The sequence below is a fragment of the Python bivittatus genome, unplaced genomic scaffold, assembly GCF_059951505.1.
Source record: "Python bivittatus isolate LINGU-HERP-01145 unplaced genomic scaffold, Pbiv_v1 ctg000090_np1212, whole genome shotgun sequence".
In the NCBI taxonomy this organism is placed as follows: Eukaryota; Metazoa; Chordata; class Lepidosauria; order Squamata; family Pythonidae; genus Python; species Python bivittatus.
The window spans coordinates 5,106,781-5,132,749 of NW_028277046.1; the positions used below are offsets into that span (position 1 = coordinate 5,106,781).

General features: G+C 53.5%; 1 protein-coding gene across 2 annotated transcripts in view; it reads left to right on the plus strand.

Annotated features, from left to right (window-relative positions):
* Positions 1-25,636, plus strand: part of DISP3 (dispatched RND transporter family member 3) — a 30,603-nt gene extending 4,967 nt beyond the window's left edge. The window contains exons 2-21 of one of the 2 annotated variants that reach the window (XM_088136826.1): positions 5,387-6,319; positions 6,667-6,886; positions 8,855-8,991; positions 9,338-9,472; positions 10,502-10,662; positions 12,526-12,665; positions 13,237-13,382; positions 14,924-15,085; positions 15,235-15,396; positions 16,300-16,425; positions 16,827-16,963; positions 17,455-17,636; positions 17,988-18,118; positions 19,061-19,236; positions 19,333-19,459; positions 19,986-20,101; positions 20,676-20,835; positions 21,502-21,615; positions 22,183-22,349; positions 22,862-25,636. In XM_088136826.1, coding sequence (XP_087992952.1) covers positions 5,389-6,319; positions 6,667-6,886; positions 8,855-8,991; positions 9,338-9,472; positions 10,502-10,662; positions 12,526-12,665; positions 13,237-13,382; positions 14,924-15,085; positions 15,235-15,396; positions 16,300-16,425; positions 16,827-16,963; positions 17,455-17,636; positions 17,988-18,118; positions 19,061-19,236; positions 19,333-19,459; positions 19,986-20,101; positions 20,676-20,835; positions 21,502-21,615; positions 22,183-22,349; positions 22,862-23,224 — 3,993 coding nt within the window. In that variant the 5' untranslated portion in view covers positions 5,387-5,388 and the 3' untranslated portion in view covers positions 23,225-25,636. Of the gene's footprint in view, positions 1-5,386; positions 6,320-6,666; positions 6,887-8,854; positions 8,992-9,337; positions 9,473-10,501; positions 10,663-12,525; positions 12,666-13,236; positions 13,383-14,923; positions 15,086-15,234; positions 15,397-16,299; positions 16,426-16,826; positions 16,964-17,454; positions 17,637-17,987; positions 18,119-19,060; positions 19,237-19,332; positions 19,460-19,985; positions 20,132-20,675; positions 20,836-21,501; positions 21,616-22,182; positions 22,350-22,861 lie in introns of both variants that reach the window. The other variant, XM_025177765.2, reaches the window with a different exon arrangement.
* Positions 25,637-25,969: the final 333 nt, after the last annotated feature.

The following is a 25,969-nucleotide window of genomic DNA, read 5'->3' on the forward strand; positions in this document are numbered from 1 at the left end:
CCCCCGAAATGCTATTAAGTTAGACCCAGGACTCTTCAAAACACTTTGGGTAGGCTGTGCAGCCCTCTAACAGAGACATATCTGTACGCCAATAAGATGCTTTTCTTGGCCTGGAGTTGTTGGTAAACTGCTAATCGGGTACAAACCAGGCCAGCCCTCACTAAGCTTTTGCACAATCAGCCAAGGACAGAGCAGAAAACCGGCAGATTGCGAGGAGCCCTCTACTTAAGAGAAATCCCACGGTTGAAACCCAATCTTTGTTCACCCCTTAGCCAGCTTCACATCGCCTTGGCTTTAGGATGGAAAGAGATCAGCTGGAGGGTTCAGTTTAATTTATATTTTTCGGCCACCACAGGCTTCTAGGGGGCTTACTGCAAAAACCCCTCTTGCGTGGCCGCGGCTGAAAGTGCAGGGGAAGGTGGGCGCAAAGCCGGAGAAACATCCAAATCTTCTGAGATTCCTCTGCCTGGCTTTTGTGCACAAGGCCTTTTCAGATGCAGTTGTTTCCCGGAGCCGTATAAATAATTCCTCTTTCTCCATGGGGATGAGAGATAATTTTCCCCCCCTCTCTGGCGCTGCAGAACTTTAAAAGCAGCTAATGAAGCCATTATTCTAATCAGCTGGAAAATTGCAAGGAGGCTTAGGGGTGATGACTTAGTCAATTTTGCTATTGAGGAAAAAGAGGGTGGGTTTATTTAAAGTCTCCAAGGAATCGGTGGAGGGGGGATTGCAGAGCTGGAGGGGAAGGGGAACCCGACCGCCACACTCAGCCTGCCTCCAGAATCGAAACCGCCGGTTCAAGCTCATTTCGTTGATAGACTGCCTCTGCACGTGGAGGCTTTGCAGAGCCTTTGCAAATGTTGCCGAGCATTAGCACAAGAATGCAATAAAAATTGCATCTTGCATTGAGGGCGGTAACATATTTTTAAGCCACTTGCTGCCACCGTATCCGGTGACAAGCATCTCACGCGGACGGGGGGCTGTTGCTATTTTTATGACGCTTTTATCCTGCCAGACAACTTTCACTGGGTGCGCTTCCCTGACATAGGCAGACCCACTGGGCGACTCGAGAGGAGGAAATCCTGTCTTCTGAATCCTACCTCATGGCAAAAACTCTCTGCAGCTAGACGCCCCACACCTCAAGGAAATTCTCTCTGCCTGCCGTGTTTCTCCCTCTCTTGGATGAAGAGGATTTTAAAAATATCTTCCACCAGCAATCTTGTTCCAGTCTGTTGCTCCTTGTCCGTCTTAACGGCACAAAGACTCTCCTTTTCTTTTCCACCTATTCCCTGCTCAGGTATTTCTCCATTTTTAGCCTCGCCACCTTGCATTTATTCTTGCTTTTTGGATTATCAGCTCTTTACAGCAAAAGTCTACCCTTCTGTACCACGCTGCAAGTTTATGCCAATCCCCTTTTTTTTTTTTAACAAATGTTTCTGATGCTTGAAGAGGAATGCAGCATTCCCTACCGGGTCCCATGTTCGTTTCTTTATTTATTTATCAAATTTGTAGGGGCACCCATCTCACCAAAAAAAAAGCATATGAGACTTAATTTAAAAAACCCCAATACATATATACAAATATTCATTATAAAAAGCCCAAGAACGAGAGGATGATGTGAGCCACCGGAAGGGAGCCCTCGCAAGATCTCCCTGGTCCTCTGGGACCCCCAGGCCCGAAGGCCTAGCCGGGTCTTGAGGGACTTGCAAAATGTTAAGAGGGATGGAGCTAACCTGGGGGAGAAGATTCTATAAGGGCAGATGGGAATTGTAGTCCAACACACTTGGAAACATCTGGACTAGGTTATGGAAAAGGAAGGGAAAAACATCTGACTTACTCCGTGCATTATTTTATTCACTTCTGTCATCCAGGCCTCCCTCCGGCGACATTTTTCAGAATACAGTCAGCACATTTCTAGTGGTTTTTCTGTTAGCCAATTTAGCAGAGAGGAAAAGCAATCAAAAGTCTTAGAGGGCTTGAAAAAAATGATTGGGGGAAAATCTCTCTAGAAAACAGAGGGTGGCTTTATCAAAACGACGCGTGCCGTGTCTTTCTGCAAAAACCTGGCGCGGGGCTTTTGAAACCAGCCCCCCAAGCAGGACCTTGGGGTGATAGTCGCACATCTGGACCCTTTCTGAAAGGAGAAGCCTTCTCCAGAGGTAAATTTTCAAATGGGCCCGTTTGTTGGCACTGGAACGGCCTGTGACTTACAGGGTCAGCTGCAAAAGGAGCCTTGCCAAGGCCGAAATTGCCAAAGAAACAGAAGCAACAGCCATTTTTCTTCCCGCTTCCCGCATGGAGAGAGGGGCTCTAAAGCCACGGCGCTTTCAAAATGACCATCAGACGGATGGGCGGTCCTTTCCTTCACAAGGAGAAGGCATGCAAAGACAGTATGGTATAGTGGTTAGAGTCCCGGGCATTGCCTTGGTTCAGAGTGAAGTTCACAATGAAAGATGCAGATGTTTGCTGGACATGTGGAACGTGGGATTCTGCAGCGGAGGCGGCCGGCATCTCCGGCTGCTTGGCCTTCGGGGTTCTTCAAAGGGGAGCAGATGGCCTTGAAGCCACAGCCACAGCCACAGCCGCCTACTCTTGCCAGCCTGGGCACATCGCTTTGCTCCAGAACTCTTCCCCTCCTTTCCTCAAGTTTTCGGCTGGCTGAGGAAGAAAGGTGGGGACGATGGTGCTGGTAAGCCCCGATCACCGGACGCCTGTGGGTTTGTGCCAGCCAGGAGAATAAATAACGGGTTATAAATGCCAGGATGGGAGCGAGAAGGCGAGAAAGATCTACCTTCCACCGTGATGCGTGGGCGCAAGGAGCCTTGGCGTATTTCATCCTGGAGCATAACGCGTTCTGCATTCGACAGCCAGGACAAGGTTGCTAAATTAAATGCCTCCTGGCGCCACAACCCGAGTGGAGAAAGCGTTCGCTTTGGGGCTTTGCAATACATCTCTTTTTTCATTTCGGAGGAGCAGTTCAAGGCTCTCTCCAGCCGGCGTCCAATTGGAGAACCCGGGAGGCTCGCCGGCGGCTTCGGCTAGCGAGAGGGGTCTCCAGCGCAGGGTGGAAATGACGCTCGAGACTGATGGGGCCTTGGTGAGAAGGGGTGGCGGGCTGTTGGCGGTGAAACTCTCAGGCTGGTTTTGCGCAGTGCATGCAACTAGATCGAGGAAAAGACTGGCATGGGGATGGCCCCAGAATCTAGGTTTGGCCATGTTTTCGCGTGTTTTGTGTCCAGCTGTTATGCAGACCTGGAAAATGAGTGGTGTGTTGTATGAAGGCAGGGGATCAGCTCCCTCTCACTTTCTTAACACAGAAGGAAGGGAAGGGAAGGGAAGGGAAGGGAAGGGAAGGGAAGGGAAGGGAGGAAGGAAGGAAGGAAGGAAGGAAGGAAGGAAGGAAGGAAGGAAGGAAGGAAGGAAGGAAGGAAGGAAGGAAGGAAGGAAGGAGGGAGGGAAGGGAGGAAGGAAGGAAGGAGGGAGGGAGGAAGGAAGGAAGGAAGGAGGGGAGGAGGGGAGGAAGGAAGGAAAGGAAAGGAAAGGAAAGGAAAGGAAAGGAAAGGAAAGGAGAAAGGAAGGAGGGGGAAGGGAAGGAAGGAAGGAGAGGAAGGAAGAAAGGAAGGAAAGGAAAGGAAAGGAAGGAGGGGGAAGGGAAGGAAGGAGAGGAAGGAAGGAAGGAAGGAGAAAAGGGAAAGAAAGGAAAGGAAAGGAAAGGAAAGGAAAGGAGAAAGGAAGGAGGGGGAAGGGAGGAAGGAAGGAAAGGGAGGGAGGGAGGAAGAAAGGGAGGAAGGGGAAAGGAAAGGAGGAAGGAAGGAAGGAAGGAAGGAAAGGAAAGGAAAGGAAAGGAAAGGAAAGGAAAGGAAAGGAAAGGAAAGGAAAGGAAGATACTAAATGCATACCTGTATGACATATACACACACCCCTACTGTGTGTAGAGATATTTACACGCAGGGATCTTGATTTCAAGAGGTCATAGAGGGATTATACGTGCCTTCTTGAACGGTTAAGATTTAAAATACCTAAGCGGTCATTTTCTCTCTCTTTTCCTGGGCAGACGTCCTGTGGCATTTAGGGGAGTTTATTTCTGAGAAGACAAACCTAAGGCTGTCCTGTGTGTGGTCTTCCAAAAATGGTCAGACATCGCTCCCATCATCCCTGGCCATTAGCTGTGAGGCTAATGGGAGGGGTAGTCCAGGACATATGGCGGGTCCTAGGCGGCTGGATTTAGAACCAGGAAAAGAGATGCCACCTTACCGGCGAAACGGGCTCTCCTTTTATTTTATTTATGCAGTTCGATTTGTTGTCGTTCTTGACTGCCCCCAACCATGGTGGACTAAACGAGGGGCTGGGAGATCGGCCGTCCCTTTGCTGTTTGCAAAAGCCGCAACGTTTGTGAGCGTTCGTCCCCCCTTCCTCGGTAGGTCCATTTGGGGGGGGAAACCCCCTCCACGGACGCTTTTTGCTTCTTAGAAACAGCAGGACGTCAACTCGCAGATGTGAAGTCTCTTAATCCTGGGAGTTTTGCCAAGAAAGATCTGAAGGCTCTTAATAAAGAAGAAACGTTGGGAGATTGTGAGAAGGGGTTATATTTATACACAACATGTAGCTTTTGGCACGTCTCTCTTTCTGTCGTCGTCTTCTGATCATTTTCTAGAAAATGACTCTTAATGAGGTTATGCAGGAAACAGAATCTCTGATGGATTGAGTTGGCTCACGGTGGGAGATAAAAATATAAAGCCTATATTACACTGAAGGATCGCTCTCCGAAGAGGACGCGTGCCTGTGAAATACCAGGAGCATCTAACGTGAAAAACCAGCAAATACGAAGCAGAGGTCTCCGAGTTACGTCGGTGCCGCAGGTGAAAAGAAATCTGGAGTTACGTTTTGGAAAAGGATGGCAAGACTGGGACCGGCCCAAAGATTGCCTTGCCCAACTGGGCCCTTCAGAGGCATTCGTTTAGATTACCTATCATCCCCAGCTGTGTTGGCACTGTAGTCCGGCCCCAAATCAGATGAAGATCACCCACACATTTACGTTCAGCTGTGGAATCTGTCTATTAAAATGAGTAAGAGAGATTGGCAAGTATTTCCCGATGGATCGGTTCAACTTGAAAAGCCGTTTTAGTCATTACAAAATCCATGCCTGGTTAAGATGTTGGCGTCGTATGGATTTTTTTTCCCCTCGAGCTTGGCGTGTCTGTTTTTGGTTTTTAAACATGACTAGTTAGGTAAAGCTAGCTGGAGACGCGGGCGGGGTTTTTCCTGGCTGGCATCAGGAAGCACGACCCGGCACTTCGTGGTTCTTGGCGTTCAGTCTGCGGCTAGGCAACGTCTTTGCCTCCACTTCTCTTCTCGCCTCTTGATTCCCCTCTTCTCTTTCCGCCAGGGATGGACGCCGAGGATGACGCCTTGCTGCAAGATGTCTGCGCAAACGAGGAGGAGGAGGTGGCGTGTGGCCCTGGCAAGGAAACCGGGGGCCCCCGCCTGTGTGGGAAATGCCAGTGGAGCCCCAAGCCCCAAGCCACCTTGGTGACGCTCCTGTCCTCTGATTTTTGGACCGCGGTGGGCTGGATCTTCACCAACCCTTATTCTGCCAGCCTCATCCTGTTCTTGGGATGTGCCATTCCGGTGGGGTTGGCCATAACGATGTTCCTCCGCTACCCTGCTTTGGACATCGACATCTCGTACAACGCCTTTGAGATCCGGAACCACGCGTCCTCGCAGCGCTTCGACGCCCTCACCCTGGCCCTCAAGTCCCAGTTCGGCCTGTGGGGACGCAGCCGCCGAGACCTGGCCGACTTCAGCTCGGAGACCCTGCGGAGACTGATCTTTGAGAAGCTGCAGCACCTCCCGCGCAACGCCTCGCGGCTGGGTGGCGCAAATCTCTCCCGGAGGCGGCGCAGGGACGCGGGCCGGACCCAGGCCGGCCCGTCCCAAGCGAGTTTGGCCAACCGAACCTCCCGCCAGCCCCGGAGCGCCGCGCCTCGCTGGGAGTATCCGAGCGCGGCTGTGAGTGCCAACACCCAGACGCACGCCCACTGGCGCATCGAACTCATCTTCCTGGCTCGGGGCGATGCCGAGAAGAATATCTTCACCTCCGAGCGCCTGGTGACGATCCACGAGGTGGAGCGCAAAATTATGGACCATCCTCACTTCCAGGAGTTCTGCTGGAAGCCCCACGAGGTCCTCAAAGACCTCCCTTTGGGGTCTTACTCCTACTGCTCCCCTCCTAGCTCCCTCATGACCTATTTCTTCCCCACAGAGAGGGGTGGGAAAATCTACTACGACGGCCTCGGACAAGACCTCGCTGACATTCAAGGTGAGCCTTGTGGGGTCGGGGGACTGGTCAATAGAGGCTCCAGATCTCAGGTCTAATCTGGGTCCGCTTCAAGAATTGGCCCCCTCTCTGCCAGCGCCACTAAAGGAAGGGAGGAGGAGGAGGGAAAAGGAAAGCATGCAACTCCGCCACTGTGATTCTCTACAGCCACCGTGTTTTCAAGCTCTGTAGAGCATTCGGGGAGTCGCGGTGCGGAGTGTACTCGGGTGGCGAAGCAGGGCAGAGGAGAAAGTAACCGTTGGCTGAGGTCGAGAGTTAAAGCCGGCACACGGCTGGGGGGCTCTCCCCGTGTGACGGGGCCTCCCCAGACTGCTGGCTTCTCCCCATAGGTTCTCTCAAACTGGCCATGACCCATCCGGAGTTCTACTGGTATGTGGACGAGGCCCTCTCGGCAGAGAACATGAAGAGCTCACTCCTGCGCAGCGAGGTCCTCTTTGGCGCTCCCCTGCCCAGCTACTATTCCATGGACGACCGCTGGGAAGAGCAGTGCCGGAAGTTCCAGAACTTCGTGGTCACCTACGTGGCCTTGCTGGCCAAGGAGTCCACCAGGTGAGGACGGGGGCTCTCCCCTGGCCATCTCCGCCTGAGCTTCCCGTCGGCAGCAAGGAGGGCCGAAGTGGGTTCTTCCCTTACGAGGTGGGGATGGATGTTCCGTGTTCTTCTGCAGAAAATTAGCCTCTCAGGGCAAAAGACAGGTGGGATTCTGGGCCACTGGGAGCTGAGGTCGGTGGCTACAGGAAGGCGAGTCCGAATAAAAATGGGAAGTTAACTTAACGATCATGACGGCTGGGTCAGGTACCCCTTGCAGAGCTAGCTTTCTACCTGCAAGGCACCCCTCTGTAGCAGAAGGTCAAGACTGAACTGAAAAGTGAAGCTGAGGCTTAAGCTTTCCCCGTTGATGGACCTTGCAGGGTTTGGCTCAGATGCGATTTCTGGGGCTCAGCGCAGTGTACAAACCCAGAAGTTGGTTGCATAGGTCACGCTGGGGCAGGCCGCATCATGCGAAGGCAGGGGTTCAGCCAGGATTCAGAGTTAGGGGTCTGATGCATTTCAGACCCGGCTCTCTCCTCCCTCTCTCTGCTTGAGGCTCTGGCTCAAAGGAGCAACGGAGGCCCGGCCTGGCCCGTCTCCCCTGCAGCGAGGGCTGAATTTTCCTCCCTTATTTAATTATCTTTCTCCGGGCCTCTCTTTTCCCCCGCTAAGGAGCTGGGCTATTTCACGCCGCCCCTCCTAAGCTGCCGCCCCTCCCAAAGACTCCAAACCATCATGGCTTTTTGCTTCTTTCAGATAATAAAACAGCATAGGATTCCCTGGGGAACAGGGGCCAAGGCCCTGCGCTCCGGATGAGTCGGGAGGCAGGAGAGAATCAGCCCCAAATTGGCCCGTCCGCACCCTGCCCCGCGTGCCATGCCGCCTTCTGCTTCCTCGGGCGTGATGCCACTCGGGCGGTTTGGGAGCTGTGATTTACGGCTTAGCGTGTTGTTCTTTATTTAGCCCTCCATGGTTCCATACCCTCAAGCTTAATGTATGACACGGATTGCAGTCTTCCCCCGCAAACGCAGGGCCTTCCAGACAGCCACCCACATCGTGGCCAGCCCACCCAGCTGGTTAGGGGACTCTTAGGGGGGGATGCAAATCCAGGGTTCGGTTCATTAGGATTCGGTGTATTACACAACCCCCAAAACGAGCTATTCCAGGAACCAAGTTAGGTGAATGCAGCCAGTCCGCCGTGGGGTGAATTTGCAGGAACTCCTTTCAATGCTCTTTAAAAATCCCCCTAATTCTTGATCTGTTTTCTTCCTTCCCTGCTAACGGTGGGCTCATTTAGCCACTGCTCTTCCACTGTATTCTGATTATCCATTGTAATTATAGCTTGCATTTGCAGCCGCATTCAGCGACTCAGTCCAGTAGCCTGGGAAGTTGAAAAGCCGGCCCCCAAGGAAATCACGGCCACCGTTTCTGCTCGGTGGCCGAGAAAATGAACCAGAGACGTCCAGGAGGGGAGCTCCACTCAAGGGGGGGGGGTTAGCTTAACAAGGGCCTCCCTGGCCACCTTGGCTGATCTCGAAAAGCTAACCTGGGCAATAGGATAGACCGGCAAGGGAAAAAAACTCCCAGAGGAAAACTAGCAGATTCACCTCCATCGAATCAGCGGGAGGGTGGACTTTTCTCCCCATTTTGCCCTCTGCAAAGTCAGGTCAGGCAGAGGCTGCCCTGAGGTCCCCGGGGCTGAGCAGAGGGTCCAATCCGGGCTCTCCACTAGGTCCTAGGACGATATTGGGGGTTATACCTCAAATCACAGTTTTGCTTTGGGCCCGCTTGGGCATCTCCCGATTCTTGGAAGGGCAGAATCCGTGCTTTCCCCCAGGGAAAGATCCGCGTTTCTCAGGTCTTTTTCTGGAATTGGGGGGGTGGGATTGAGGTCACCCCGCCTGCTTCATAAATATCCCCCTCCTGTTCTGTCCTCTCCTGCCTGAAACCAGAGATCTCGTTCTTCCTCCTCTCTTTTTTCACTAGCAAAGTCCAGGTGCTCTACGGCGGGACGGACTTGTTTGACTACGAAGTGAGGAAGACTTTCAAGAATGACATGCTCCTGGCCTTCATCAGCAGCACTTCCATTGCGGTGTTGGTCTACCTCTTAGCTTCGTGTTCAGGTAAGGCGAACGGCAGCTGCTTTGCTCGTCCTGCGGCTTCAAGCGGCAGGGAGTTCCAGGGATCCAGCAACTAACCCAGACGGGATTCCCTTTGGAAGCCTCTTGGATGCCTCGGACATGCGTCTCTTGGAGATGGTTAATGGCCATCGTGACTAACAGCTGCCGAGTTTTTATCTCTGCTTTGATTGATTGCGGTGAGCCGCCTCGAATCGTGATATGAGATGGGGAGCCCTATAAGAAAGAAACCCGGGTGTTCAAGGGGGCGGAAAGGCCGAATGCAGACTGGAGAAATAAAGTCTCTCTCTCTCTCTCTCTCTCTTCCTCTCCCTCCCTGCTTCTCCTACAGTCTTCCTGTCATTTTTCGGCATCGCGAGCATTGGCATCAGTTGCCTGGTGGCCCTGTTCCTTTATCACGTGGTCTTTGGGATCCAGTACCTGGGAATCCTGAACGGAGTGGCGGCATTTGTCATTGTGGGCATCGGTAAGAGATTATCTGACGGGCACGAGGCATTCTCCATCCTCTTCCAAAATGTGAGACTCGCCCTGAGATCGGAGCCAGAGGCTTTAATGACTTGATTAAATTTTAAAATCGGTTCCCAAGTTTTAGACTTGACTCTTAGATTTTTGTTTTTTACACTGACGCGTCTCTGCCAAGGCTGACAGAGTTCCTTATTCTGGGCCTCTCGTCTCCTTCTCTTTCTCCTCTTACCAGTTGGGTACGTGAGACCTTGGAATCAGGGCAAGCAGGCAGTCTGTTTTGCAAAACATGAAGTGGGCGTGCGTGTGTCTGCAAAGGTTGTGTAAAAGCCTCCTCTCTCCCAATTTCGCGTGTAGAGCCTGAATGGCAAAGCATTTTGCTTTTTGGGTGGAAATCTGGCTTGTGGGGAACATTTGCTGCCCACATGGGAAAGAATCCTTGAACTTGGAAGTGCTCCTTCCTTTATAAGGAATTGAAAGTTCAAACCTGAGCAAGGGAAGAAATTGCTTTAATATTGCTGCGAGGTGGAGAGAGGAGCCTCAAGCAGAGGTTCAATTTGTTTAAGATTTATAAAGAAAGGAATCGAATCTGGGATCGACATCACGGAAAAGGTGTTGCTGATTCAGATTACAACTAGGGTGAGCAGATCTGTTCAGTTTTTTAAACCACATCCTTTTCAACCTACGTTTCTTTTTTAGCACCATTGTCAATCTTTTCTTCTTCTTTTTAAATCTTTCTCTGGGTGCCTCTTTCCTTCACGGATGTGGGTTTATTTCTAGCATTGTATCCCTTTTGCACCCTGTTCCTTTCTTCTTTGTTCCCCTATGGCTTTGGGGATCTGTGTAGCAGAAATTGGAGAAGAGCAAAAAATGCACCCCAATTAATGCACCTGCCTTCGAAAGGGAAAACAAACGATGCAAAATTCAACTCCGAGAACTCGTGGCAGGACACAGATCATCTCGGAGAATCGGTGATGTGGTGCTGTCTGGTCTTTGCGGTCTCCTAATGGTGTCCCTCTCTGTGCCATCTCAGGGGTAGACGATGTCTTTGTCTTCATCAACACTTACCGGCAGGCCACCCACTTGAAAGATCTCAACCTGCGGATGATCCACACCATCCAGACAGCTGGCAAAGCCACCTTCTTCACCTCCTTAACCACGGCGGCTGCGTACGCGGCCAACATTTTCTCCCAGGTGAAACTGGCTTTCCCACCCGTATCGGTCAGTGAGTCACACACGCCTCGGGCGAGCTTTCCATTCTCGTTGCCCGCGAGATTTGGTCCACGTAATGCAGCAGTTTGTTTCCAGTGGAGATCAGCCTCTGGAAATCTTCAATCGTTGCTGGTGATCTAGCATTGCCTAGATTCTTCTTTTCCCTGTCCTGGGGACACCAGATGACACCTCCTCCACGATAGCACCCGTGGCCTCTGCCACTGGGGGTTAGTTAAGTGCATTACCTCCAGCCCTTCAGAAAGTCTCCTAGGTGATGTTATTTTTGCTCACAGATTTTTATTTGCCGTTCATCCAAGCTTCATTGGGGTGATACTTCTGTTTGGGGGCAACGGATTATTTTTCAAACCAAGTTTACTCTTCCAGCCCCCAGCTGTGCCTTCTTATGGAATATCCCATTTTCCCCCTTGATTTCCCCTTTACAGTGGTACCTCGGGATACGAACGCCTCTACTAACGAACTTTTCAGGTTACAACCAGCTCTGGCCACAAAAATTTACCTCGATGTGCGAACTCCACCTCGGGGTACAGTCATTTTTCTGCCCTGACACATGGTCCGCGGCCATTTTTCCGCCCCTGACACATGGTCCACGGCCATTTTTCCGCCCCTGACATGTGGTCCACGGCCATTTTTCCGCCCCTGACATGTGGTCCGTGGCCGTTTTCCCGCCGCGCGGCGCCCAGCCGTTTTCCCGCCCCTGACGCGTGGTCCACGGACCCCAGAACGGATTAATGGTAATTACATTGAACCTTATGGGAAAATTTGCTTCGGGGTGTGACCAAATTCGGAGGGCGGAACGGATTAACCGGATTTACATTGAGCCCTATGGGGAAATTTGCATCGGGTTACGACCAACTCGGGATACGCCCAGAGTCACGGAACGGATTAAGTTCGTATCCCGAGGTACCACTGTATTTATCGATTCGATCAATTTATAGAGCCACCCATCTCGACAGCAACTGTGGATGTTCACCCAACAGACGCTTGGCATTTTGTAGTCGCTGAGAATGCTCGATCCTCATTAGGGCTTGGAGGGAGGGTTGGGTTTCCCCCCCTTTCAAGGTTTTTTTAGAGCTCTGCAGATTTTGGGAGCGAATCAGCAAATTCTTCCCGTTGTTCCCCTCTGCTGGGAGACAGGACCTGAGCTCCTCTTAGGAGAATCATTTTTTGGTGGGGACATTTCTCCAGGGATCAGAAAATGGCAGGACGATCTAGAAGCCATCTAGAAGGTTTTATGTTTCCCCAGTCTCCCTGCTGACTTCTTTCTGGAATATAATGTTATTGAAAGTTTTGAAAACCAGAGTAAAACGGAATACCACCTAAAATAAAGTAAGGAGGCAAAAGCAAAAAATAAAATAAAGCTAAAGTCCAAAAAGAAAGAAAAGTAGTAGAAAAGGAAGAAAAAAGATCTAAAGACGGGGCTTGCTATCTTCTTTACAGCAGTTATAAATAGACTTCTAGATTGACCTCTTTTCTAAAGTTACCCTGTGACTCTCTTCCTTCCATAATCTGTCCTATCTAATCGTCAAAACCATTGATCTTTTTTTTTTTTTTTTTTAACGCAAACGGTCTGTAAGGCAGTGTGGTCCAAACTTGGCCACTTTAAGATGAGCGGACTTCAACTCCCAGAATTCCCCAGCCAGCATGGCTGTCTGGGGAATTCTGGGAGTTGAAGTCCGCTCATCTTAAAGTGGCCAAGTTTGGACCACACTGCTGTAAGGGGTTCCACGCTGACTTTCGACAAAATGCAAGTGGAGCTTCTCTTGCTCCTGTACTTCCAGGAGATGGTTACGTACCTCCCGCCCTTCTCCCCTGCCTGTCCCGTAGATCCCGGCTGTCCACGACTTCGGCCTCTTCATGTCCCTGATCGTCTCCTGTTGCTGGGTGGGAGTGCTTTTCACCATGCCCGCAGCTCTGGGCATTTGGTCTCTCTACTGGTCCTCGCTGGAAAACACCTGTCAGGCCAGGTAAGGACAACGGAATCTATTTCAATTAAAGAACCATCTGCTTTGCCTAGCAGGGCAGCCACAACAGCCGTACACCTCTGGCAAAAGAAAAAGGAAGATCGGGCTGGATTATCGGCGCCCGCCCACGAGAATTTCCCCCAGGTGCCATTCCGTTTCAGAACACATCTCCCGTCGCCTTTTCTTCCTTCAAACTAATCCAGGTTTCAGCCAGTTGTTGGGGGAAGGCAGCTGATAAACCGTCAAGCAATCTGGTTCAACGCGCTGCACGAATCCAGCCGCAGACTTGGGTGTCTGCCAGGTCGGGATGCAAGGGAGCTGGGGAGCCCTGGGACGGGGGTGCCAGGCGGTTGGCCTTGGCGAGTCCCCCCCTTCGCTTTCCACCCCCTGCTCAGTGCGTTAGCGATGGTAATTGCCCACACACTGGGTGCACCTGATCCTTGCCCGGAGCGTAGCTCTTTTGCAACCCAGCTGGTCTGCCCTTGGCTCGGCCGGCGAAGCCAGGCACAGCTGTCTCACCCAGATAGAGAGCGCCGTGAGATTCATTTGGTGTTGGTTCCTCCCTGGTCTGCAGATGCAGTAAAAAATGCAGAAAGGAAAGTGCTTTGCACGGCTCAGACGGCCTGTTCATATCCTTGGCAGTGGCTGGCAGGTCAGGCCTGGGCACTCTGCCTTACCTGGATGATGACATCCCCCTGCTGAATGTGGAAGAGGAACCAGGTAGGTAACGGGTAGGGGGTTGCAGACACAACGACACCCACACATCAGCACGCCCTTGGCTCCCAAGCCAGACATCTGTGTCTCCTTCCTAGAGATACAGAGATACCTCAGGTTACGAACTTAATTCGTTCCGTGACTCTGGTCGCAGCCCGAATTGGTCGCAACCCGAAGCAAATTTCCCCATAAGGTTCGATGTAATTACCGTTAATCCGTTCTGGGGTGGAGGACAGGGAGGCGGCTATTGCTTGGAGGGAGCGTCCTCCTCCCTACGACCACGTGTCAGGGGCGGAAAATGGCCGCAGACCACGTGTCAGGGGCGGAAAATGGCCGCAGGCCACATGTCGGGCGGAAAATGGCCACGGATCACGTGTCGGGCGGAAAAATGGCCGCAGATTGTGTCACGGGAGAGAAAATGGCCACGTATCCTGTTCGTACCCTGAGGCAGAGTTCGCAAACCGAAGCAAAATTTTGCAGCCGGAGCTGGTCGTAACCCGAAAAGTTTGTTAACAGAAGCGTTGGTAACCCGAGGTTCCACTGTACTGGAGGTGTTACTGTTATTATGGAACTCACTGGCACGCTTCGTGCTCCCGAACCCTCCCGGGGCCCAGAACAGAAGCTGGTAAAATTAGAAAAGGTGGAACCTTTTCCTGAGGTTCTCACCTGAGTCTTGCCCTGTAGCAAAGGCCTCTCTGGGGAGTGTTTTGCTGAGCCCTTCTCACCCTCCGCAATGCCCCTTTGCCATCTGGGGTGCTTGAACATCACCTTGTTGCCGGGTCCTCCCTTCACCAAATGATAATTGATGGAAATGGCTTCTTTGCTTGTTTCCTGGAATCATAGGAGGCAGGAGGGCCGTTTCCTCCAGAAACCCCTCAGGTCAAGGGGCAGGAAAGGAGCTCTGTCTCTCCATGTGTGTGTGCTAACCAGGCAGATGAAAGCAGGAGAGCCAGAGAGTCTTCAGGACTGGGAGGGAGAAGGTTCACCCTCGCCTTTTGGGGTGATAGAAGGCATCTGATAGGAAATGAAGCACTTGTCCGATAACCTCACATACAAGCCTTACAAGTTTTCTTAGGTTCTCATTAGGCATAAAAGCAAAATGGAAACTGGACGTCAACCAGGTGTCTTTAGAACGACCACAACCATGGTCTTTCTGGAGGCCTCTGGATGACTATTGCGAAGTAAGGCTAGATGGACCTTCGGTCTTGTCTATGGTGGTGTAATCAGATTGGATCGGGCTGGAGTTTCAGGACCTTGGAGAGCATCAAGATGGCGTTGAGATTGAATCAATTCTCCGAGGTTCACCCCTTCTGTGAAAAATGGAACTCGGGCCATTGTTGGCACTGATCAACCCATACTAGAGACTAAGTGCCCTCTGGAATAGATGCTGGTAGACTTTGAATGTGGGAACTGGACTACTACGCTTAGTTCAATAGCTACAGATGGGATCGTTCAGGTCTTTGCACCCGAGCCACCCCATCTCTGGTCTGCGGCCTAGGTCTGGGTCAGATCCTTCAACTCGGCCTTCCTCTCTCTTCTCTGGCTAGTTGCTCTGGAAATGGGGGATGTCCCCTTGGTGTCCGTGTTGCCTGAAAGCCACCAGCTCCCTGCCCAGAACGACAGCCAGGGACACCTGATCACTCACCTGCAGGAGCTCCTCCAGTGCTGGGTGCTGTGGTCGGCCGTCAAAAGCAAATGGGTGATTGTCGGTAAGATACCTCCCTATGATCACACAAGCATATGACAGGCCCTTCCTTGATTTAAAACCAAGCTTGCCTAAGTATGGAGGCCTACCACAAGAGCAGGCTGAGTATCATCTCACGCGCGGTCTCTGTCTGCCCCACGTTTCTCGTTCCAGGCCTCTTTGTCTTGGTTCTCATCCTTTCCATCTTCTTCGCCAGCCGCCTTCGCCCAGCTAGCCGTGCTCCTCTCCTCTTCAGGCCCGATACCAACATCCAGGTGTTGATGGATCTCAAGTACAACTTGAGTGCTGAGGGCATCTCTTGTGTCACCTGCTCAGGTGAGTTCGACTGAGCCCGTGAGGCATCGTGGCAGGAGGCTTCATGGGGGGTAACATCCAAAGGTGTGGGTTGACCCGTGTTTCTTCAAGATATTTCAACCTGATTTCTGGGAGCTTTGGAAGGCAAGAGGAACCTCTTATCCAAGGGAAATGTTTAGCTCTGGGACAGAGACCTTCCTTTCCCTTTAGGAGGTCCCCATTCAGTTCTCAGGATCTCCACCTCCTCCGGTCAGGACCCTGGACAGTTATGGCCAAAAAGACCCAAGTTCTGAACACGAGAGAAGCTAAGGTTGCATTTCCTGTGCTCACCAGCCATGGAAGAGACCTCACGTTCAGTCCCACTTTTATCTAGAAAGGGTTGGATCAATGACTAGGGAAAACCCAGGGGAACAGCCGCTGATCGCGTTAAGAATTTTAGGCCAGGGAAGACAGGAGCGATTTAATATCAGGGAGCTGTTTGTGTTCCCGGATCTGATTCGTCTTTGTCTCTAAAGAAAGGCCCATCTGCCCAGCCACGCTCTCTGTCCTCTTCCCCCAACAACTCTACTCTGATGAGCAGCGGCTTTCAAGGGCTTCAGAGGAGAGAAAGTGGTTTCCCATCAGTGGGATGGGAATGCTCACCTTTTGAACTAGCAATGCCCTTTAGCTTCTGAGGTTCATTCTCATGGGTCAGTCATGTCCTTTTGGGAATTTCCACTCCCCAAATCACTAGTCCTTGCCATTCGAAAAACCTGGCCCAGGCGTGGCACAGTCGCCCCGCCTCAGGTGCTCTGCCAGCTGCAAAGCTGGTGGTCCCTTGAGTGAGGGGAGCATCAGGAAGCGTCTGCCTGAAGAGGCGCCCTCCGTGTGAGGCTGTCCTTGACGGGAAATGCTCTTTTGTCCCTGACTAACCTTGTGCGACAGGCTTGTTTCAGGAAAAACCCCGTAATCTGCAGAATAACATCCGCACCTCTTTGGAGAAGAAGAAAAGGGGATCGGGGCCACCAGGAAGCAGCCGAGGGAGCCCCACGGACGACAGAGCTCTGCAGGGTGAGGGCCAGCCTTCTCTCTCTGTCCAGATCTTTTTATGGGCTTCTTTAAACGGCCGGTTGCCCCGTTGGGCCTCTAGGAATCTAATCCGAATCATCGATTGGGCTGGGGAAAATCCATTCAGAGAACCAACCCGTGGGTTGGACATTCAGACCGAATTATTGAATCAGGTCGATTCGATTCAGATTTCGGAACTGATCTGGAGAGGCCATTTCCACGCAGGCACAGAGCCAACTACCTCTGAATAGGCGATTCGGTAATACGAACTCAATACCCAAGTTGGAGATGGGATCAACCTGCCTTTGAATTGCACCTTGAATCCAGGGGCTGCCCAATCTGATTCACTTTCCCTTTGGCCAGATCCAGTAGGGGTGTTCTGATGACTCTCCTGTGTCCTCCAGATCCCCAGGGGACGGTCTACATCTTCAGATCCAAGGGCAACAGCAGGCCGGTGATCTACAGGTTTTCCCTCAATGCCACCGTGCCGGCGCCGTGGCAGACGGTGTCCGCAAAAGACGGGGAAGTGCCGTCCTTCCAGGTAAGTACCGACAGGAAGTGTCAGTAATGCTCAGGTGGTGAAGAGGAGAGGCCTTTAGCAGGGCAGGGCCATAAATCAGCACAGAGGAGATGGGGAGCCATTAAGAAATGCGGAATGCAGCCTTTGCCCATGTGGGATTGCCACGTGCTGAGCTAGGACTCCATCTTTTGAGATGTTTAGACTAGACGAGTCTCAACCGAGTCTCGGTTACGGTTGGACTGCTCATCCTCCCATGGTGGTTATGGGCAATGGGACTTGTAGTCCAAACAGTTACCCCCAATGGCCTCTTTCCACGCTGCGCTTTGGCTCCCAGTCGGGGGGCATGTGCCCACGCCCCGTCCCTTGCTCCCTGCCTGTGCCCCTTGGCAGAACCAGACAGGGAGGGGCATGCCACACTAACTTCTCTTTTATGCCCTGTTTGTCCCCCCACCCCGCTCCCAGCTCGAGAGACCTGTAGTTAAGTGTTGTGTTTTCATTAATCCACTGCTTAGGTGTATAAAGTTCCTTACGGTAACTTCACCAAGAGGCTGACAGCTTGTATGTCCACAGTAGGGCATGTCCAACCCGGGGGCAGCAAGAAGTGGATGATGACCAGCTTGTCATGCGACACCAAGAGAGGGTGGAAATTCGACTTCAGCTTCTACGTGGCTGCCAAGGAGCAACAGCGCACACGGTAATGCTGGGCAGAAGGACCTGGCCGGGCGCAACCGCGAACCCTGGTTCGGAAGGCAAGCTTGGGACCCCTGCGTGGCCAGGGCTGGGAGCATCGGAAGATGCTTGGCTGTTGGCGATGGAGCGGGTCCACCACGAGGTTGGGGGGAGCAGTGATGCAGAGTCGGGGGGCGGTCTGCATTCAGGAGGGGAACTTTTCCTTTCCCTTGGATTTTTGGAGAGCACTAGATGGGGGAAAGGCGTGTGCGTGTGTGAAATCGTTCTGTCCCTTCCCCCAGACCTAGAGCCTGATATCCTTTTACCCATGCTTTCACCGGCGGTCACACCCATGGATTTCCTCTCCTTTTCCCAGGAAGCTGTATTTCGCCCAGTCGCACAAGCCTCCGTACCACGGTCGAGTGTGCCTGGCACCCCCGGGCTGCCTCCTCAGCTCCAGCCCGGACGGACCCAACAAAGGTTACCTGTACGTGCCCAGCGAGAGAGGTGAGCCGCCCGTTAAATGCAGAGGGGGGCTCTGCCTTCCCCGTTGCCTGCTCGCTGCTTGCTGCAGGGTGAGGGAGGCTCAAGGACCCTCTCCACTGGGGAAGCTCACGGGGGTGACCTTCTGCCCGTCATGCTCTCTCTCCGCCTGGCCAACAGGGCAGGGTTGTTGTGAGGATCAGATTAGAGAACAACTGCCACGTACGTAATAACAACAGCAGCAACAATAGCAGTTGTCACTAGTGCCTTAGCCCGAAAAACAAGCAGATTAAGCAATATTTACAAGAAGTACAGTGGAACCTCGAGTTACGAATTTAATCCGTTCCGTGACTCCGGTTGCAACTCGAATTGGTTGCAACACGAGGCAAATTTCCCCATAAGGTTCAATGTAATTACCGTTAATCCGTTCTGGCGTGGAGGACAGGAGGCGGCTATTGCTTGGAGGGAGAGTCCCCCTCCCTACGACCACGTGTCAGGGGCGGAAAAATGGCCGCGGACCACGTGTCAGGGGCGGAAAATGGCCACGGACCACGTGTCAGGGGCGGAAAAATGGCTGCGGATCACGTGTCGGGCGGAAAATGGCCGCGGACCACGTGTCACAGGAGGGAAAATGGCCGCGGATCCGGTTCGTAACTCAAGGTGGTTCGCAACACAAGGTAAATTTTTGGGGCCGGAGCTGGTCATATCTCGAAAAATTCGTAAGGAGGGGCGTTCGTAACTAGAGGTACCACTGTAAATATTTTGGCTGCGTCAACCGCAGGTTTACCAAAAAAACACCTTCTTGGACCCAGGCTACATCTTAAGGCGTTGTTCATTCCTGGCTGGAGCCTGAATTTCCAAAGAACCCCAGTCAAAGATGTGATTCTGTCTGTCTGTCCTCTGCCTGTCGTGTTTCTGGGTGACTTGAAGCACCCCTTCCCTGCTCTGTCCTCTCTCCTCCTCCAGCCCCTCTCAAATCCAAGTTCTCGATCACGTCGGGATTCAACCCCTGCAGGAACGGCAACTGTGGGAAGCCGGCCGTGCGCCCGCTGGTGGACACGGGCGCCATGGTCTTCGTGGTGTTCGGGATCCTCGGGGTCAACCGCACCCGGCGCCCCGACAACCACGTCATCGGAGACATGGTGCGTGTCCCTCCCTGGGGTCCGGGGGGGAAGGGGCCGCCCCGCTTGGGGTCTCGCTTACACGTCCTCTTCGCTGCTTGGGTCTCCTTGGGAAAGGGTAGCGTCATCTACGACGACAGCTTCGACCTCTTCCAAGAAATCGGCAACCTGTGCCGGATCTGCAAGGCCATCGCCGGCAACACCGAGCTGGTCAAGCCGGGAGGGGCCCAGTGCCTGCCTTCAGGTATTTTGCCCTCCCTGCTCAGGCCTCAGTTCCCTCGGGGGTTGATCTCTAGTGGGGCTCTCTGTAGGGACGAAAAGCAGAATGAAAAGAATCTCCCCTTCCGCTTAAAAACAAGCCAAGCTGCTAGATCTTATGAGGTTCGTGCCTGTGAATGAATTCTGTGGGTGGGCGGGCTCGATTAGACGGGTTGACATCAAGGGGGTGGAGACGGCCGAGCGATACAGCCGGGGGCCGTTGGTGGCAATCCCGGGTGGAGGTATTTCCTAGCCTGGAGGGCTACTGGGGTGTGATCGGTGGCCAGCAACCCCAGAGTAAAAGACAGGAAGAAACCTCACCGGCCGTGGATCACGCACATTGCTGTTCTGAGCCACCCAGAGTTGTGCTTTTAGATGGGCGGCCGTACACGTTTTTTAAATAAGTAAAATAAGTACATTCGGATGTGAACCTACGGGGGCAGGCAGTTTTGCAGACCCTGCTTCGGGTCCTCCAGAATGCATGGGAAAAAAAGTCTTCTTTCCCTTTCTAGGTTACAGTATCTCCTCTGTCCTTCAGATGCTACACCCTGAATGTAAGAACCTCCCTGAGCCCAACCTGCTTCCGGGACAGCTCTCCCACGGGACGGTGGGGGTGAAGGACGGCAAGGTGCAGTGGATCTCCATGGCTTTTGAGTCGGTGAGAGCCCCCCCACCGCTCTGCTCAGAGGGCGGACTGGGGAATTCTGGGCGTTGAAGTCCACCCGTCTTAAAGTGGGGGGCTGAGGTCGAGCAACGCTGGTTTAGTCCCACGGACGCGGCTCCCGGTGTGGTCGCCCAACGCATCTGAAAAGCGGTTTGGGTATTCGGGGGAAAGAAAATCTGGGAGGAGGACTTCCAGGCTTGCACGATCGACGTGAGCCCTTCGAGGTAGTCCGGTCCGACGAGAAGCGCAGCAGTGAATACGAGCTAGTTTTCCTCCCCTTCTCTTCTTTCTCTCTCCAGAAAACGAGGGAGGGTCGCTTCTGAAATGCTTCCCGGCCCTCCCTCCTTCTGTGGGCTGAGACCTCTTTTGCCGGACGATTGTCCAGCCTGCAGCTCTCCCTCCTGTCCCCCAAGGTCATCCCACGTCCCGTGACATCAGGGGTGTGGCGTGAAGGTGGCCCAAGAGAGACAGCAGAGCGTCCGGCTTCCTTAGCTCGCCCCGTCCTGTTCTTCTGACTGCCGGCTCTTTCCTTCTTCAGACCACCTACAAGGGGAAATCCTCCTTCCAGACTTACTCCGATTACCGCAAGTGGGAAACGTTCCTTCAGGACCAGCTCCAGCAATTTCCCGAGAGGTCCGCGCTACGCCGGGGTTTCCAGACCTGCGAGCACTGGAAGCAGATCTTCATGGAGATCATAGGTGAGGGGCAGGGTGGGAAGGCCGAGTGAGAAATCAGTGTGGATTGGGCAGAAGAAAGCAAGAATCGAGAAGATGGCTACGGTGTTTTTCCCCTGCTGCTCTTCTGCCGCGTAGCTCTCCCCCACCCGCTTCGTCCCCGGCACAACCTTGTGAGGTGGGACCTGACCCTCTGGACACGGTTGGAGTACTTCTCCCGTGGGTCCTGACCATTGCTGCAGAGCGGTGACAGAAGTCGGCGAGAGCCATTGCCCAGGCAAAGGGGGCTGAAACAGGATTTAAATCCTAGGAAGAGGATGACATCTGGAAGCGCCTCCCTGATGCACTGGGGCATACGAAGGAGGGGAGGTCGGCCGGCCAGGGCTGACTTTCTCGGCGCTCTTTCATTTCCCGAGCTGGTCGAGACCCTTAGCTTTCCCTTCCTGCAGACATACTCCCCCCACAAAGTGGGTCGGCTCTCTTGCTCGGAGGCTGTGAGTCTCCCCTGGCGAGAGACCCCCCAAGCTTCTCCAGCACTTTCACCTCTGCGTCGCTGAGCCCAAATTTCTACCCCGCAGGGATTTCGGGATAAAGAGGTAGACACCGCTGCCTCTCCCAGCAACGGGGTGGAACTGTATATTTTTTTCCTTCATGGCGCAGTGTGATTCTTCCTGTCCGTGTCTGTTCCAGGCGTACAAAGTGCCCTTTACGGCCTCATCCTCTCCCTGGTGATCTGCGTGGCCGCTGTCGCACTCTTCACCACACACTTCCTCCTCCTGCTTCCTGTCTTGCTCACCATTTTAGGTACAGCGCTCTGTCGGCACGGCCGTGGCGGTGGGTCTGCCCATCCCGGCCTCCTTGCTTGCCCTCCCTCCCTCTCTCCTCCTGGCCCTTCCCCTCATTTGCTGCTGATTCCTGCCACTGGAAGGGCCACATTCAATCTAGGGACTCCTGCAACCAACTTGGATCTAGTCCTGCTCCAACAGATCCTATCCAGCCTCTGCCATTTGTGGAGGAAGGGTCCAGGCTGAATTTGTTTAAGGCCCCATTTTTCCAAGAATTGCTCTGAATATCAGAGCAGGCAGGCAGCCAACGCTTCCCAGGAAAGGAAGTTTCTGAAGTCTGGCCCGCTTGTTTCATTCTTGTAGAGGGACTTTTGGCAATGAAATGGCCGTGCCGGCCGTATTTCCTGACACGCAAGAGTTGGTGCTGAGCGTGCCTTTCCCTCTTCTGAAAAGTCCTCAAACTCCTGGCCCGTAACAAATCGGGGGCCTGGCTGGGAGGGATGGGCCTTGGATTTCGGCTCCGAAACAGAGCCCTGAACCCGGGAGAGAAGCGTGAGCTTCGATGGCTGCCGGTCTCTCTCGCCAGGCGTCGTCTGTCTGGTGGTGACCATCATGTACTGGTCGGGCTGGGAAATTGGGGCTGTGGAAGCCATTTCTCTCTCCATCCTCGTCGGTTCCTCGGTGGACTATTGCGTGCATCTCGTGGAAGGCTTCCTTCTGGCTGGGGAGACGCTCCCCCCTCACCTGGCAGAGGTGAGGCTTTTGCCTTGGGGCATCTTTCTCTTCTCCCCCTCTGCGTCCAGGGGATCATCGCCCGGCGCACCAACCTTGGAATAGGGAGACAGGGCTATTGAATGGGCCCCTCTCCCCTCAAACCATTTCTCAATGCCCACCTCAACCCCGCAGCAACATTTTGGAGCCCTCAGGAGGGACGCCACCTTCTCATACGCTTGCTGAGCTAAAGATAGGTCCAACCTTTGGCCCGTTGGTCCAGCGACTGACCCAGAACGCCTCCAGTTCAGGGCGTGCACTGGGGGGAAAAACTGCCAGAGAGGCCCGTCCTGACCCAGACAGGCACCCCATGGTGTGTGTTAAAATATGCACGAGAAAAAAAGGCCCTGCGTGTCCCCGCTTTCAGGCTGGTTTGGCTTGGACTTCTTTCTCCAAGGAGAACAACTTGGATGGGACCAAGCCGTCTTAAAGTTGAGACCCTCAGGCCTGGGGAGAAAGCGGAGCTGACCCCTCCTGTTTCTTCTTGCCCGCAGGACCCCAGCTCCAGCCGCCAGTGGAGGACGGTGGAGTCCGTGCGGCAGGTGGGCGTGGCGGTTGTTTCCAGCGCGGTCACCACCGTCATTGCCACCATCCCTCTCTTCTTCTGCATCATTGCTCCCTTTGCCAAATTTGGGAAGATCGTGGCCCTCAACACTGGCCTCTCCATCCTCTACACCCTGACTGTCAGCACGGCCTTGCTGAGCATTATGGGGCCGCCTTCCTTCACCCGTAGCCGGACTTCCTTCCTCAAGGCCCTGCTCGGGGTCCTCCTCGCTGGGGCGGGCGGCCTCTGCCTTTACCTGGTGCTGCTAAGAAGCGGATTTGAGATTCCTCTCCTCAGTGGGGCAGGTCTATAGTTCCCAGAGCCCTCTCGTGCCTGTTTCCCCTCCTCAGAAAAAGAGAACTGTGTTGCGAGGTTCCTTGGGTGCATGATCGGTGGCGGGGGGCTTTATCTTGGCTCTTCTTCTGTTCCATGGAAGTTGCAGCGGTCTGCCCGTAGACTGCCCACCGGTTGGCAGTCTGGGTACCAAGAGCCATTCTCCTTCCCCTTCCGGGCCTCTTAGAGGTATCGACGCTGCGACGCGGGAGGTCTTTCTCCATGCACAGTGTGGGGAGAAGCCAAGGGCAGAGGAGAAAGACGGGGTCCTCCTGGGGGGACGGGAGAACGCCCTTCCCACCTCTGGAGCCAGCCAGCACGTTTCAGGCTTCCAGAAATTCTGCATCTGGTTTTCTAAGCATACCTTTCCGAAGTCCAGGAGAAAACCTCTCCGTTTCCTAACCCTAGCCCTTCCTTGCCTTCAATTTCCAGTTGCACTTTACTTCCTACCTCCCCTGCTCTTGCTCCCAACTAGTGTTTCAATTGGGGGGGGTGCAGGGAGACAAGCGGTGAGGATCTGGACAGTAATAGGAGAATTGCCCACCCTTGGTGGAAGGAACATAATCAGAGGCTGCCTTCTTACATTCGCTTCTTCAAGGTGTTTCCCCCTTTCCTCCCCTGCTCTGAAAAGGTCTCCCAGCCTGTCGCCCCAGCCTTATGTGTGTGGGGAGGGGGCGTTTGGTTTAGCTGCCCTCTCCTGCCTCCTAAGCGCTTTGCGTTTCCCGTCTTGGGTTTGGATTTGCAAACACATTTTTGGTTCTCCCGATGAGAAACGATCAGAGCTGAGCCATGGAGGGGAAGAGGGTGGCCGGGTTTGAGGTCAGGGTCCATCTTAGCTGTCCCAAGAAAGCCTAGATCAGTGTTTCTTAACCTTGGCAACTTTAAGACGAGTTGAAGTCAGCATGGGGACTCCTGGGAGTTGAAGTCCACTCATCTTAAAGGTTGAGAAACCCTGGCCTAGATTACATCTTGCCTCCAAAAGGGAGTTTTTATCCTTCCTCCTGTTAGCACCCACTGCCTGCTGAGTCAGCCAATTGAGAGTAACTCTCCCAGTGCTGTGAAGAAGAGACTACAGCTCCTATCATCCTGGACCACCAAGCTGGCCCGGGCAAATGGGAGCGTTCCTTCCAAGCCGCTGGCCAGGGAGTCCAGTCTGAGTCCCACTCCTGTCCTCCCCACCGTCCCCAATTGCACCCCCATCCCCAACCGCCCGCTGGGAGGGGCTGCATTTGCTTAAAGCCCCCAGGGGAACCGATTCCCGTCAGAAGCGGTGCTGAAGGGAGGACTGAGCGGGGGGCGCGGAGGTCGATGCTGGCGGGCCAGCGGGGAGCTTTCGGGGGTCCGTGACCTGACCAGCCGCCATGCATTAGCCGGGGGTCCTGGGTTGCAACTGGCATTTTGACAAGTTTGTGCCAATGCCTGTGCCCTGAGAAAAAAGGAGGCGGAGGACCTCTGGCCGAGCATCTCTTGTTCCGGAGAAGAGGGTGTGGGCACAGCCTCGAAATTACAAACGGATTGAGATTTCCCCTGGTCAAGTCTCTCGTCCGGCCTTGGAGTTTACCCTTATTTTTCTGCCTTCTGACCCCCCTCCCCTGCTTTTTCCTTCCCCGAATGTAATTTGAGTCTCTTAAATTTCCCTTCCAAGAGAAGCCGCTTCTCCCAGGAAGGCCGTAAATGGTCCGTGATTTACCACCGTGCCTAACAGGAATCCTCGGGTGGCACCGAGGCTTCCGTGATTTACACAGGAAGGGGCGCCGCTCCTGCTCGGGGCATCCGTAAATCAACCCGGGCGGCAGGGCAGAGGAGCGTTTGGGATTTCTGTTGGGCTTTGGGTGGGCAAGGGCCCTGCTTGAGCTGAGCAATGCCGTGTCAACCCCCCTGGGTGGGAATAGCGAGACTCGGGTTTAGCCGGGGGGCCGTTCTCAACGCCGTCTTCCTCCACGGGACGCCCCGAACGAGAGAAGGGGAGGAAACGGCCGGGGAAGCTGAGAGCGAGCTGACTTTCCGAATGGGGTTTGGAAGAGGAGGGGGGGCAAGATTGCAAGCTGTTCTGGACTGAAATCCCGCTGTCGCTCGGTCTGTAGTGCCAACCGGCGTTTAAAGATGGTTACTGACGAGAGGTCCTCCAGCCCTCCAAGCTTCTCCACGGACGATCACGGCCTCTGGTTGGTAGGACCCTTGCCAAGCGGGTGCAACGTCTTTGCCATGGTTTCTCCTGGAAGTTACATAGCACAATTTCCTCCTTCGATGTACCCGTCAGGTTTTTTGAGTTGGCTGTTCTCTCCCTGGTTCCTTAGTTGCCCATCCCCGGACTCCTAAGTTGTTGAATTTGTGTGTGTGTGCGCGTGTTCTTTTTGAGACCGTTGTAAATAATATTGAAAAGAAAACACAGATTTTGACATTCACACGTGTGTCTCTCTGGCCTCATTTCTCTCTCGCCTCCGGTTGTGTTTTGCTGATGTTTCAAGGGCTTCTAGAGTACGGGCAGCGAACGGAGCCTCTTCCAATCTTCTTTATGTGATGAAGAGGGAGATTGCTCCTTGCTGCAGAAGCTCTCTTTCGTTTGGCATAGCTCCTGCGATCATAACTCAGAGAAACTTCAGCTTCGGACATCATGTCCTGCACCCACTGAGTATTTTTATAGATTAGCTCTTTGAGGAACGGGGACTAGATAAAAACCCGTAGCGTGGAAATGCCTTCTTTATTCTGACTGGGAGTTCAAAAA